Genomic DNA, 14088 nt, shown 5'->3' on the forward strand with positions numbered 1-14088 from the left:
ACCAACTATAAAGTTTCGAATATATACAGGAACAAAGGATACGTACAATTTCAGAACGTAATCGTCTACCTTAAAGGTAATCAATGGTTTACAGTAATGAAGGCTTTCGGTTCCTGCATTACATGAATTTTTCGTTTGTGCTTTGTCTTCTTAAAGATTGGTTTTACGGTGGTCAATTAGTCGGGGAGTTAACGTTTCATCTTGGGGTAAACTTTACCCAGTAGAGTTAACTTTGAAAACAGGAAGGAAGCGCAAAATCTAACCATTATATCTGGGTGACGCCGTCCGCCTAAAGCCTCGGAGTCTTAAAATCTCCAAAGGCCCACAGGCATACGCGCAACCAAGGTAAGAATCCCACGACACATGTTCAGCAGAATTCATCAAATATTATGTATTTCTTCCAAACGGTACATGAAACTCTCTGAAATCCTCTGTTCAGAATTTTACAGGTTGATTTGCAGTAATATCTAAAATCGCTGCAGTGTTAACCTCAATATAACCGTGAAAAATTGTAATCAATGTAATAATTAACGCGTACCAAGATAGAATAGTAATCAGTTCTTCGAACGATTAGAAGTTCTTATTTCAAAACATTATGTTTTAATTTTCGGGTTAGATAAACATTTATAATATTATGTTAATATAGTGTTCTGAAATTTTTAATTAGTTATGGAGAGTCTATATTCTATAAATTACTATCGAAAAAATTGTTTTCAACATACTTAGAACTTACTTGTTTTACTAGGTTGTTGAGTAAGTTTTGTTGTTCAATGAAATTTATTGAGCAATCTCAAAAGATTTGTTCAGAACAATACAAAAGTATTGTTCAATAAGTTTTATCATTCAATAAAACGATCAAATGATAAAACTTATTGAACAACCTATTACAGTAATCCTGAATTTGTAAATTATTATATTATATAGAACTATATATATTCCCAATGTTATTGCTTATTCTTTGGTTTCTAATGGTATAAACATTTTTGAGGTACATAATCTGTAATCATAAATCAGATTAATGGTTGAAGATATAAAATCAAATTAATATGTGAAATAGATCGATGATTAGTTTGCTAGTATTTTTCATGATTATAATTTATGGAACTATAACATCAGTATTAATTAATGAACTACTTAATTATATAATTAATTTTTAAAACATTATTACTGCAATCAACACTGTATGTGATCTACAAGTGATACACATATACCATTAGTTCAATAATATAATTATGTTTGTTATGTTTTAAATATTATCTTTATTTTATTTTCTAGTTATAGTAAGACATTTTTTATTTAACAAATTTACACAAATATGAAATATAATTTCCATTATTTCATTTATTAACATAAAAATAATAAATTAGTTTTCATATGCTTATCACTAATGTTTCTGAGACTCATTAATTTTTCTGGTTTATTTTTTATTTGAAAATACACTGATTGATATTAATGTTATACAGTTTTATTTATATATGATAATAAAAGCAATACTTTAGTTTCTCTTTTCCTAAATTTTTCCTCTTTCCCTTTTTTCTTTATTTTTCCATATGCCCAAAAGACATTCTTACAGGTTGAAAGTCCGTTCGTTATAGTTTCTAGTGCAGTACAAAACTGTTTACGGTTTACCGGTATTTCTTAGTTTGTGTTGTGTTCGAGTTGAAAGTTTAAAACTTAAACCAAAAAAAGTTCCGGGCAAGAAATCCTGAAAAATAACAGTATGTATTGTATATGTGAAAAAAGTTCAGTTTAAGTAAGAAGTATAAAAGTTGCTAGTAAAAAAAGTTATCAACGTGATATAAAAAGTATGTTCGACACGGTATGGATCGCGCGCGTTGTGCCTTCAAGAGCGAGTACTGCACAGGCTCTTATTGATACAGGTAAGCCCCTGCGATGCTACTGATGCAGATTTTTCAGTGCTACATTCGGTTGGTACGGCTAAAAATTTCACTTCTCAAGTAAGAGGAATTAATGATTTGTTTGAACGATGGTCCCATTTGTTCATTAAATTTCACTATGTGTATTGTAAGAAAATCACTTGTTTACAGGCTAGAATAATTCATCATGTCAGACTCTGGTTCAGAAAGTTCCTCTTCAGAGGGTTATGATGGAAGGAGAAATCCAGTTACATCTGCTGATAATGTGGGATCGCCAAACTTCTCACACCATTCATCTGTATCAGGGCATAAATCTAGGGCAAGTTCTATTTCTTCAAGAGGGAAGTCACCTGAATCTAGTATATCTGAAAGAGATTCAAAATCTCCAAGATATACCCCAATATCACCAAAATCTCAGAGATCAGGATTAGCATCTCCGAGTGAAGAAGAAGGTTCTCCGAGATCCACTCGTAGTTTGTCAAAATCACCACCTACTACACCAAAATCATATCATTCAAGAAATAATTCTTTGGATTCACCAAGAAGCGATCGCAGCTTGTCTCGTTCTCCTATACAAGATGAAAGATCATGTCCATCTACTCCTAATGATTCTAAATCTTTGCACATGGAAGATACTGAACCCAAACAATTTGAACTTGAAGTCGATGCACAAAGATCTGGAGATAATTCTCCTAAATCATATTCATACAAGAATAGTGAGTCAAGACAAAGTTCACCAAAATCTCCAAGATCTGGACATAGTTCAGCAAAATCATTAATATCTGAAAGAAGTTCTCCAAAATCAGATCCAGCATCTCCTATGGATGATCAAGAATCAGACAAACACTCACCACCTTCTTTTCCACCAACAAAAAGTGGTTCATTTAATGAATTGGATGGAGAACAAATTTCAGATGGAGACATTGAAGATGAACCTGAATCTATGGCTAAATCAAAACCTGTACCAATTACACATGGTGAAGATTTATCAGATGTTTCTGATCTAGAAAGTATGGACGGGGTTGATGGCACTACAGAACATGAATCAAGGCTTCAAGAAAATCAACAAAATGAGGAAAGACACATGATAAACAATGATGATAAAACAGAAAAAGAAGATAAAAGTGTACCTGTTGGATTAGCAGAAGAAAGTGAACAATTGGATTTTGAAGCTGATGGTCAATGGAAAGATGAGCGTGATGAAGGTAAATAGTTTATAAATTGTTTAAATTTAAACATAAATTTACATCAAATAAGAAATAAATGTTATATATATTTATAATAAGAATAATTAATTATTACATTTTTAGGAGAAGCAGAAGGGCCAATTATTAAAGAAAATAAAGATGATAAAGATGGAAAAGATAAAGAGAAAGAAAAAGTTAAATTAAAAGAAGGAGGTGAAGGAAATGACAAAGAAGAAGGAGAAGAAGATGGGGAGAAAGTAGAATCTGAATTAGAGGAAGGCGAGCTCAGCGATGGTGATGATGCTCGACCAGAAGAAACAGAGCCAAGACCTGTTTGCCGCTTTTATAACAGAGGGCAATGTACCTGGGGTGTTAGTTGTAGATTCTTACATCCAGGTGTAACTGATAAGGGTAATTATACAATGTTTGATATGGTGAGGCCAATGGCATATCCACCACACGCAGCAGCCCCACATGAATTCAGACCGCATATTGATAGGCCAAATATGGTACGACCATTGCCTGGTTACGGAGCACCATCTCATACACCCAAAGTAGAAGAGCTTCCTACTGAATCTGCATGGGAACGTGGATTACGTCATGCTAAAGAGGTCAGTTTATATTTCTATGAAATTATTGAATTTTTATATATTATTTGTTTTAACTCTCTCACTTATGACCTACTAAATATTTAGCACATTTAATTCCTTATGCTTTAAAACAGAGTAGAAAGCAATTTTATCCATTATTTTATATTTTTCTACATTTTATACATGTCATGTATCTTCTAATAAAAGAATTAAAATTAAATTACAATTTTATGTTGTACTGGTAAAATCAATTAGCTAATGTATTCAAGAAAATTTATTCGTGAGAGGGTTAGTACAAAATGTTTTTATTAATATTTACTTATTTTCTTATAGATGATGCGCAAGGCAAATAAACGTAAAGAATCAGATATGGACTTTGAAGAAAAGAAGATGAATTTAAGCTTAGGGCAAGATGAATTAGATAGAGAAGCAGGATATTATGTAAGAGCAGCTAGCCCAGAACCACCAGCTGAAAGGTGGCCACCCAGAGAAGCACCTCGAAGAATGCCTCCACCAAGGATTACACCAGAAAGATATATTGAAGAACCTGATCCTTATTATGCACCACCAACAGCACCACCAGAATATTATAGGTAATACTTATCATCTATAAAACAGGTTTAAAATATTTTATTTAGATACTTTATTACTTCGTCTATAAAATTCATTCATTCATTTAAATTTTTGGTTTATAGGAGAGTACATTATAAAGCAGATACTCGAGTTACCACTGAATATCGAGAGCGTATCGATTATCATCCCGTACCTCGTGGTACGCCCCATTCTGTTTCTCCGCCACCCCACACAAGAGATCGAGAAAGAGAAAGAGAACGTGAACGTGATAGGGAACGAGAATATTATGAAAAATACGAAAAGAAACATAAACGTCCATCAAGGGAAGTTATAGTAGAACGTATTCCACCGACAAAACCGTGGCGAGAAGAGGAACCGCCACCAGTGGAAAGAGGTAGAGGAGACGAATGGGCAGATCCTTGGATGCGGAGGAAGTCCCCCAGCACTGTACGTCGAAATACATCATCTCGACGTTCACGAAGGCAATCGTATTCTTCAGGCTCTTCTTATTCGTCAACAAGGTAAACTTTATTGTATCATGACTATAATTATTTGGTTTGTTTTATTTAATTAGGTTAATTAAATATTTGTCAAATGTAATGCAACTTATAAATTATAATCTGTAAATTACTCTCTTCAGACATATTTATAAATAGTTCGTGCTCAAATCTTTTTTATTTTTTTTTTTATTTTTTTTTTCGAATATTTCTTATGTACAAAAACGTACAAGTGTCCTGTATGCTGTTTTTAGTTCTAGCCGTAGCTCGAGCCGCTCTAGCTACAGTTCTTACGACTCCCTATCCAGGTCCCGATCACCATCCCCTCCCTCTAGAACCCGTGGTGCTGGGAAAGGGAAAGCAGTCGTGACATCGCCACCCTCAAATCCTCCAACGGTGGCAGCTGCTGCACCTCAACGCGGTGCTATGTTGATGAACCCTCCTGCTCCTTCTCCTCGTCCACCCAAAGGTTCCATTTCTCCTACAACTGGCACGCTTCACCGACGTGCTGGACTCAACCCACCTGCACCGAGTCCACTTTCCTCTCATCAACGTCATCATGAGAAGACACGAGATAAAGCAGCTATAGCAGCAGCTGCAGTGGCAAAAGTTATCAAAAGTCGATCAAGATCCAGGTAAAAACGTGCAAAATATATAAATACAACTCCATATTATGTACGTTAATTCCTATCAAGTTGAAATGTTCCTAATATTATTAAATTCATAAAAGCAATAAACATTTTAGAATATGTATAATGTAAGGTATAATAAAATTTGATTTTAGGTCATCACATAGTAGTTCAGGGTCGGAGAGTAGCGGCAGTAGCACTGATTCCAGTGAATCAAGTTATTCGTCTTCTTCTAGCGAGACTCGTCGAAGAAAAGGTTCAACTCCACCGATAACGCGAAAAGATTCCAAGGGTATTGATGCTTTAAAACTTAGTGGTACCAAACAACAAATCAAACTTACATTAAAGCCAACAAGCAATACTACAACTGTGAAGAAGATTGATCGCTCTACTTTAATGGCTGGAAAAAAGCGAGGACTAGAATCACCACCTTTAATCGATAGTAAAGCAAGTGTTGCTGCAGCTGCAGCTAAAGCGGCTAAGAAAGCGAGTTCACGACGAGAAGAATTGTTAAAACAACTTAAAGCAGTGGAAGACGCGATCGCGCGTAAGAGATCAAAAGTTTAATAATGCGGCTTGTCACCTTGGAGGTAAATATGTATGTACACGCATAAATATTTCCTATATGTATTATGTAATTAGCTGCTATAAAATAATGTGTGATATGAAAAAAAGATTTCATGTTAGAAACAGGAGTTTCTAATTTCACAAATATATTCTACTCGCGATATTAATATTTCATTCTTTAATTTTCTTTCTCATCAATATATAAACATATAATGTTGCGCAAATGTCATACTGTACAGTATCTTCATTATTGGAAGTAAAAAGTATGTGCGCCACATCCATGCACACACGCACGTGCATGAAAATCTTGAGCATTGAAGTTTTTTAAGGATCAAAGAATAATAGTGATCTGTAAGAATAGAGTAAAAATAAACTACAAAATAATGTTGTGAAAATGCCAAACACGCGTAAATAAAAACAAACGTGTAATTTATTTATGTATGAACGGTAAAGATTTTGTTGAAATACACAAAATATCTACATCATAACGAATCTAACATTTCTAACTGATGCAAACAAAATTGGTGGTATTAAACGACAATAAAACGTCGCACCAGTACAAATATTCTGTAATCCCTTCTTTTTTATTTTGTTACAGAATGAAGTTTATATTCTTTACATTATTGGTTTAAAAATAATCCATGCAAAGTAAAAACATTTACAATTAGACATTAATGTGTATAACCGCTAATATAAGTAATTCATTAATAAATAAATAATAAAGCAGTTCAAAGGAAAAGTTTGAATTCAGTATAACAAAAAATAAATATACATATGACAAAGCGTACGTATAGTATACTGCTGCTGTTTACATTATATGTATGGCCATGAAAGATTAAAGTCATAACACTTTCACTATAAAACATAAAATAAATAACTACTATTGAATTTTATACCTACTTAAAATATTAGTTGAGATGCTAAGGTAAATAAATTTGTTGAATAAACGTAGTAACGCGAAAAGTTATTAAGAAAAATGTATTCTTCTATACGATTTTTTGTAGAGTAGTAAATTAATCTTAAACACAATAATAGTAAAGTATACAAAATCTGATAAATTTATAACAAAACAAACACATGTGACAATGTATTTTATACTTTTAACAACAAATCATGTTAAATTCGTATTACAAGCACTTTTTTGACTTATGAGACGGACACTTTGTTAAGAATAAAATTTATTATATATAAATTACAAAACAAGGTCACACAAAAAGGTACATCTACAACGTTGATTGTACTATATAGGCAGACTTTGGTTCAACAATCCATATAGACATAGAAAAAGACACATACTTTGTTTAATCATACAGAAATACATCAAGTATTATTTAAGTAGATACAATAATTACAAAATTTAATCAAAACTGCTGTTTTAAAGGAAGTAATTGTTTCGATTAAACAAAATATCACCAACAATGTGTATAATTTATCCAGAACTTTAAATACATATTTAGTGTGCTATATCCAATACCCAAAAATTTGAGAAGGTATTCTAATGTGAATCTTTGAAAATCTCGATTTTTTTTTATTTTCTAAAAAAAATAAGGTTCCAAAAATATTTAAGGAGGAAAAAAAAGATTTCTTTTATAACCCTAGGCTGACAGATTAGCCATAAGTATAATTTTCATTATATGAATGATCATTATTGATATACAAAACTTTAAAGGCGTTTCTCTTGAAACTATGTTTTTTAATATGGTGTCCATGATATCTCAAAATTTACTTAACCAAATACTTTAAAAATTTAGGTGCACGTAAAAAAAGAAAAGGTGCACATTTAGTATATGTATGACTATAGCCTGTTCTAGAATTTATCCACAATTTTTATTTTTATTTGTTATATATTTTTAGACTTCTGAAATTGAAAGATAAACATGAAAAATCAGTAATCAAATTTCAAAATATCGCCATTTGTTTAATTAATAGTTTTTTTTATTTTGTCCTAATATCTGTCATAGCGAAACTTATACTAATTAAGAATCTTACAAGTTTTTTCATTTCAGATAAACAAAATGGTCGCAATCATGGACACCGTTGGCGACCTTTTTAAAAGCAATTATGTTTGAAAGTATTTAGTACTACCAATTTTAATTTTCTTTGGCAAAAAAATTTTGGAGTGTTATTCAAACACGTATAAATAAACCTTATGAATTTTTTTGCAAAAGGTGTTATAGTTTCTTTGCAAAAGATTCCCAAAGAAAATTAAAAAGAAAAAAGAGACGCTTCACGCTAGAATATCCTCATAACAAATCGTCGCCTAAAATCAACCAGAATTGTATTTGGCAGATTCTAAGTTTTCAAACATCGTATCTCCAAAAATTGCGTAAATTAAAAACATAAATTACATTATTTAGTGTAATTACAAATTAAATTAAAAATATTACAATTAACGTAATATAACAAATTCACAAATAAGTGAACATAAAATCAAATTTGTTCGTTCATTTATTTAAAATATTGATTAACGCGAATAAAAAGACCATTACTACGTCTCGACCTAATTGAGCTGTTGTTATGAACTTTTATCTCATTATATTTAAATAAACCATCGCCAGGAGGGGGAAGTGAAATTTTTGTGGACTTATACCACCATTGATAAGTAACATACCACGTTAAAATGGCAGCTACACCTCCCAAAAACTTTTCTATCATAGTATGATAATAGAGTATTGTAGATATTAACATAATGTCCCAAAGTAATTGTTGTAGTGTCATTGCGACAAAAAGACCTCTGAGATAAGGCGTTAACGCCTTATGCGCCTTCTTTAAGAACTCCAAGTCGGAATTTGAAAGATTCCGAAGCGGTCCTGTTCTAAGCTTGTTTGGAGTACTTCGTGAGTGTTCTTCCTGCATAATCAAATCCTTTATACCTTCCCATCCAATTAACGAAGAGCCTTCTTCTGCCAGAATTAAACTTGAGTATATCAAGATAAACGTATGCCCAGATATATCAATACTACTCCAAAATCTGCCAGATTGAAGACATTTTGTTTTGGTCTGAAATTGTATGTCTTTCGTGTTAAGACATCGACCATAATTCGTTTCTACATAATTAAATACTTTTATCCATAGTAGCCATGCAATCGTGGCTAAAACCAATCTAGCAAGATGTTTGAGTAAAATCGGTCTACGACCACAGCCGACTGTGTGCGCAGTCAATGCAACCCATGGAACAGTTATAGTCAGCAGCCAGCCCCATCCCCACTTTACAAAGTATCGATTAAGCGCATTGTCAGAACGCGAGAAATATGATCCTGGCATAGTGGTAAAGTCTGTTATGAGCGATATTATAAATATTGCACCGCAGTATATAGCGATCTTGAGTCTTGTATCAAATAGTAAAGATTTCTTACAAACATGTAAAAACATCGTTACAAGAATAAGACCGATAGAGCTCGGTGCAGCGGTTGGTTGAGTTCCACCTCTGTCTTCCTGAGTTGAATTTGGACGGAAGTTTAGGCAACTCGACCTTAAATTATTTGTTGTTGAACCAAACATCGTGGAATTGCCAAGGGTCGTACGCACACGTCTTCGTTTTTCCATCATGCAGCCAGTGCAAAGGTTATTGCACGTACATTATTAATAGTACGTTACGTAGTCACATATCATATAATTCTCTTTTACACAATTGAGATTAAATTTTAACCTCGTTGTATACCCTTCCAACGAGTATTATTTATTTCACGTGCAGTTAACACGTTTTATACACTAGGTGTATGAATTAACTGGTACAGATATACAAAGGCAGACGTACTGTATATGTAGGTTATGTGTTATTCAAAATAGTACTACTTACACTGTACAAATGCGATCGTACTGATTTGCTCTGTCATCCAGTGGGTCAACTATTTCCACTACTATCATGAATTATTAATGTTGAACATAAATTATTTTTTCTATTACAAGTAAAGTATTCTTCCAAAAAGCACTAGTGACCGATCGTCACACAATTTGAAGAGAGTGGGGGCCCACTTATTTGGGATATTAAATGCAAAATTACAATTGGGTGGCATGGTTGCCGGGAAAAATCCACCTCATACACCGTCCTTTGTGTACGAGACCGACTTGCGCTTATAATATAGAAATGGTAGGGAGAGCATGTGGTACTCAATATGCAGCCAAATTTAGTTCTCAACGAAGTAATACTGTACTTTCATAAAATGTTTTATTACAAGAAAAAATTATACATTTTGTTTTTTAACAAAATATATTAAAATATATATAATTAATACTTTTTATTTTATGATTGAAATATTTTCATTTTGAAAATAAAACATTGTACAAGAAATAAAGCAGAAAATTAATATTGTAGTTTGGAATGAATAAATAGTTGATTTACAACAATGTGTAAATACTTGACTTCCAAAATAAAGTAATACAAATATGACTAGAGTAAGTTTTTTATTTGCTATTGAACTTCTATGACACTGCATTTCTGTGCAATAAGCTCTTTTTTTTTTTTTTGTTTTGTTTTTTAGGAAAACAGAATTATAGCTAAATACATTTACATTTAAAAGTCTTATGCAGATCATTGAGTAATGTTAGAAAAGGAACTTTGCTATCTCTTTCAGAACTTTGTTAAACATATAAAATTCTTAGCACATTCTCTAATAACTTGCAAATACTTCTGCAAGTTTAAATTTTATTCATTAACTCATGATTCTTCTATATAGCTTCTGCAAGGCACCATTAAGAGTTCATTTGAAATATGTAGATATTAACAATGGCCGCTTATTATGAAAATTATTGTTTCAATAATTATTTTATAATAAATTAGGCGACTTTAAAAATCACTGCTTCATTACTGCTAAGTTTTTGACTAGTTCTAATAAATTTATGACCAATCACCATTGATAATAAGTATACTTAAACATATCCACAAAACGCGTACGTTTTCGTTTCATTTCGTTGTTAAGATATTCATTAATTTTATGTGGTAAAATTGGACAATTAGTATTTCTACAAACAAACGTAGCTGCTAGACAAACAAACAAAAAATATTAAACATTTATACGCAATGAGCTAGATACAATTGAATCTAATTTTACAACTTGCACCTTAGATATTAGGACCTTTGGTGATTCTACATCATACGAAGACCAGTAAGTTATTAATTCTGGAAATCCGTCTTCACTGATATAATCAATTTCAATTGAACTAAAATGAGCACGCGAGTTCAAATTCGGTTGACAATCTGAACTGTGACACAATTGAATAATATCACTTTCACTTTTGTTCTTAATTTGTACATCTGTATAATTTACAAATACTATTAGTACCCTCTCTATTAATCTTCTCTCTGTAATAACAGATACTTTCTTTGTATATTCAGACATTGGGTCCATCCACTGCCAAAATTTAATGGCAAATCCAAAAGTATAAGGCTTTCCAGACATAGATAAAAGAGCTGGTTTTGACACAAAAGAATTAGGACTAACATGATCCCAAATTGTTACTGATTGATTTCCAAACTTTTGCAGTGTTAGATTTACACTAGCTTTGCAAAATTCTCCAGGACATGTTCCTTCATTTTCTGTAGATAAATAATGAAACGGTATAGATCTCCAACTATAATTTTCATCATTAAGTTTTAATGTTTTGAACATTTGAAATGTTAGTGATTTCATTACAAATTGCTTATATGTTTCTGATAATTTCATGGCATGAAATAACCTTACAGAAGTCATGGTTCTAAAACCTGCAAAAAAAAATGAAATGATTTATTATGAAAATAGTTGTAATAGAAATCATATTGATATATAGTAATAGTTGATAAATGTTTTTAAAATGATTTTTTCCAAGACATACAAGTGATGTTATGTTTTAAAGGTTAAATTTATTTTTTAACTATTTTGTACTAAATACACGATACTTACTTTTTCTATTACTGTCATTGCAGATGTAAGATATGGTATCATTAAGAACAAGGTTATATATATCGATTGATGAACAATTTCCAGGTGAATATCGTCCTAAAAGATGACCAGTTCCTCCAGATAAAAGAACAAGATTAGACATATTTTTCATGTCTACTTCTACACTTAAGAAATCATTAACTCCATCTGCATCAATATCTGGTAAAATCAAAGGTAGTTTTTCAAACGTGTGGATTTTTGAACTCCAGTGTATAGTGCCTGCAATAGGTTCAATACTAGCCAAAAGGCCTTGTTCACCAGCAACTATACAATCTGGTTTTCCAGAGTGATCAGTATCAACTGAAATACAGTCAATTTCGGTAGGTGGTCTATTTAAAGAAACCAGCCATAACGGCAAACCACTATTTGCTTGCATTGACATAATTCCACCTCCTTCTGCTGATATTTGTCCTTGATCTTCACTTGTATCATTTTCTCTATACCGTTGCCCACGAACAAGGAATATAAGATTTGATGGATTCCCATGAATAATAGAGATAGGACCTTGTAATTCTAAAAACATTTAAATAAATACTTTTGAACTATTTTATACTTCAGTTTTAAATCACGACTAATTAGAATACACAATAATCATTTAATTTTATTTGTTTTACTTCTTGTATAAATTTTTATTTAATAATGGTATATGAAAATATTTAGTTTTGTAATTGATTTCCTCTTAATAAAGGTAATTATTTAAATCTAATTAATATACATAATCATTTCTGTAATAAAATAAAATTATTTAAAACAAGTTTTCCAATAACCATTAATATTATATATTAAAACTGAGGATTGTTTATGTCACTACCAAATATGTACATATACTTAATTATTGTAATTTTATTTGGCTTTATTATTGGTATTAAAATCATTAGTTACTATTTTCAAATTATTTATCATTAATGATACTTTGTACCAATAAAAGAAACTAAATACATCCTTATTGTAGCATATTTAATTGTGCAAAGATGAAGAGAAATATCTTTTCCATAAGTTTGGTAGACATGTTTAACGTGATTATGTAACTATGTTTACAATCATAAAAATAGAAGAAATGTATAATTTTGCAGTAATTTGCGAGTAGTTCAATGTATGTGTTCTGTACTGATTTGTGTTTCTGGTGTGTAATGTGTGTGTTTGTGCGACTGGACAATTAGATGACTGATATTTAGACATAATTCTCAGGAAAACAGACTTTTAACTTTTGACTATTTACATCTTAAAAAGAAATCTTCAAATTACATAATAATATAGGATATTTTAATTCTTTTAGAGATAAAAAATTTACATATTTTTCAATTTATCTAATAATTTGAAACATGTTATATTTTTATATATATATAACAAACTTACCTACACGTTGTAAAATCTTGTCCCATGATATAGGTGATTGAGGTTTAACGATTGAAGGACATACCATTGAACTATCACAAGGTAAAACATACAAAAATATAACTATTGTTACGATGCATAATAGTATAGAAGTCACCAAACAAAATCGCCGAAGAGGAGACATATCACGTCGTTTCCATAAATCATTTTGATCATTTCCATCAACTACCATTATGGGTATATCATCTCTATAATATTTAAGTATATTTTGTCCATTTTTTATACGATTTGCCACATTTTTCGTTTCATCTAATGGATAATATGCTCCATTTTCATGAATTGTAGTTGTTTCCTATAATTTTTGAATTTATATTATATGTGTATCACATAATTTGATTTGTACAATTTTTGTTGATCATTTTTCATTATTTAAGGATTATGTTTCTTCCATTAATATAAGATTGATCAAATTATAACTATTACCGAAAAAGAAGTACACTTTTAAAAATAATAAAACTTAGTTATTAATCTTTCTTGTTTCACATAATGAATTTTTTATTTATAATATTGTACATTGTTATAAAGGAGAATTTCGTGCAATATCAACTTACTGTTAATGCATCATCGGTATGTTCTTTAGGAGCTTCATTTTGTTGAGTCAAACAATCCTCATCTTCGGTATCCGTGTTACTTATACTTTGTGGTAAAGGTGCGTAACCTTTTCCACTATGAAGATCAATCGACATATCAAATGAAATTTGTATAAAACACCACAAATTTGAAAAACTTAACCGAATATTTATTATATGTATCTACTTATATTTAAGACATTACCGTACACTCTCTAACAATGCCGACAGCAAAATATTAATAGAGTGAATACAGTCAGAATACCAACTTACAGAGTACTAACAA

At 31.2% G+C, this 14088-nt stretch overlaps 3 protein-coding genes across 8 annotated transcripts; 1 reads left to right on the top strand and 2 right to left on the bottom strand.

Moving 5' to 3' along the window:
* The first annotated feature begins 97 nt into the window (after nt 1-97).
* On the top strand, nt 98-8424 carry LOC143154741 (uncharacterized). Of its 6 annotated transcripts, none has more exons than XM_076326709.1 (8): nt 98-345; nt 2049-3082; nt 3188-3675; nt 3988-4247; nt 4350-4748; nt 4979-5359; nt 5509-5943; nt 7927-8424. In XM_076326709.1, the coding sequence occupies exons 2-7, from the start codon at nt 2065-2067 to the stop codon at nt 5918-5920; spliced, it is 2958 nt and encodes a 985-aa protein (XP_076182824.1). In that variant the 5' UTR covers nt 98-345; nt 2049-2064; the 3' UTR covers nt 5921-5943; nt 7927-8424. The 6 variants fall into 6 exon arrangements, with proteins under 6 accessions (XP_076182824.1, XP_076182833.1, XP_076182815.1 ...); XM_076326718.1 differs by lacking the exon at nt 7927-8424 and adding an exon at nt 6519-7357; XM_076326700.1 differs by lacking the exon at nt 7927-8424 and adding an exon at nt 1574-1880 and having other exon boundaries at nt 5509-6506.
* Fitm (acyl-coenzyme A diphosphatase Fitm) lies at nt 7720-9721 on the bottom strand. Its single transcript, XM_076326743.1, has one exon. It carries the CDS (start codon nt 9467-9469, stop codon nt 8369-8371), a length of 1101 nt encoding a protein of 366 aa, XP_076182858.1. The 5' UTR covers nt 9470-9721; the 3' UTR covers nt 7720-8368.
* Nucleotides 9722-10216: 495 nt separating this feature from the next.
* On the bottom strand, nt 10217-14076 carry LOC143154773 (uncharacterized). Its single transcript, XM_076326732.1, has 4 exons — nt 13785-14076; nt 13195-13525; nt 11800-12351; nt 10217-11621 (listed from the first exon to the last, which is right to left on the bottom strand). Exons 1-4 carry the CDS (start codon nt 13917-13919, stop codon nt 10924-10926), a joined length of 1716 nt encoding a protein of 571 aa, XP_076182847.1. The 5' UTR covers nt 13920-14076; the 3' UTR covers nt 10217-10923.
* Nucleotides 14077-14088: the final 12 nt, after the last annotated feature.

The sequence above is a fragment of the Ptiloglossa arizonensis genome, chromosome 1 (genome assembly GCF_051014685.1).
Source record: "Ptiloglossa arizonensis isolate GNS036 chromosome 1, iyPtiAriz1_principal, whole genome shotgun sequence".
Taxonomy (NCBI): Eukaryota; Metazoa; Arthropoda; class Insecta; order Hymenoptera; family Colletidae; genus Ptiloglossa; species Ptiloglossa arizonensis.

What these genes read in the sequence shown, in the direction of transcription:
- LOC143154741 (XM_076326709.1), top strand. Translation starts at nt 2,065, where the DNA reads ATGTCAGACTCTGGTTCAGAAAGTTCCTCTTCAGAGGGTTATGATGGA. An exon ending in GATTACGTCATGCTAAAGAG is followed by an intron (nt 3,676 to 3,987) that starts GTCAGTTTATAT and finishes ATTTTCTTATAG; the next exon opens with ATGATGCGCAAGGCAAATAA. An exon ending in GCACCACCAGAATATTATAG is followed by an intron (nt 4,248 to 4,349) that starts GTAATACTTATC and finishes TTTGGTTTATAG; the next exon opens with GAGAGTACATTATAAAGCAG.
- Fitm (XM_076326743.1), bottom strand. Translation starts at nt 9,469, where the DNA reads ATGATGGAAAAACGAAGACGTGTGCGTACGACCCTTGGCAATTCCACG.
- LOC143154773 (XM_076326732.1), bottom strand. Translation starts at nt 13,919, where the DNA reads ATGTCGATTGATCTTCATAGTGGAAAAGGTTACGCACCTTTACCACAA. An exon ending in ATACCGATGATGCATTAACA is followed by an intron (nt 13,526 to 13,784) that starts GTAAGTTGATAT and finishes CAAAAATTATAG; the next exon opens with GAAACAACTACAATTCATGA. An exon ending in CAAGATTTTACAACGTGTAG is followed by an intron (nt 12,352 to 13,194) that starts GTAAGTTTGTTA and finishes AAATGTTTTTAG; the next exon opens with AATTACAAGGTCCTATCTCT.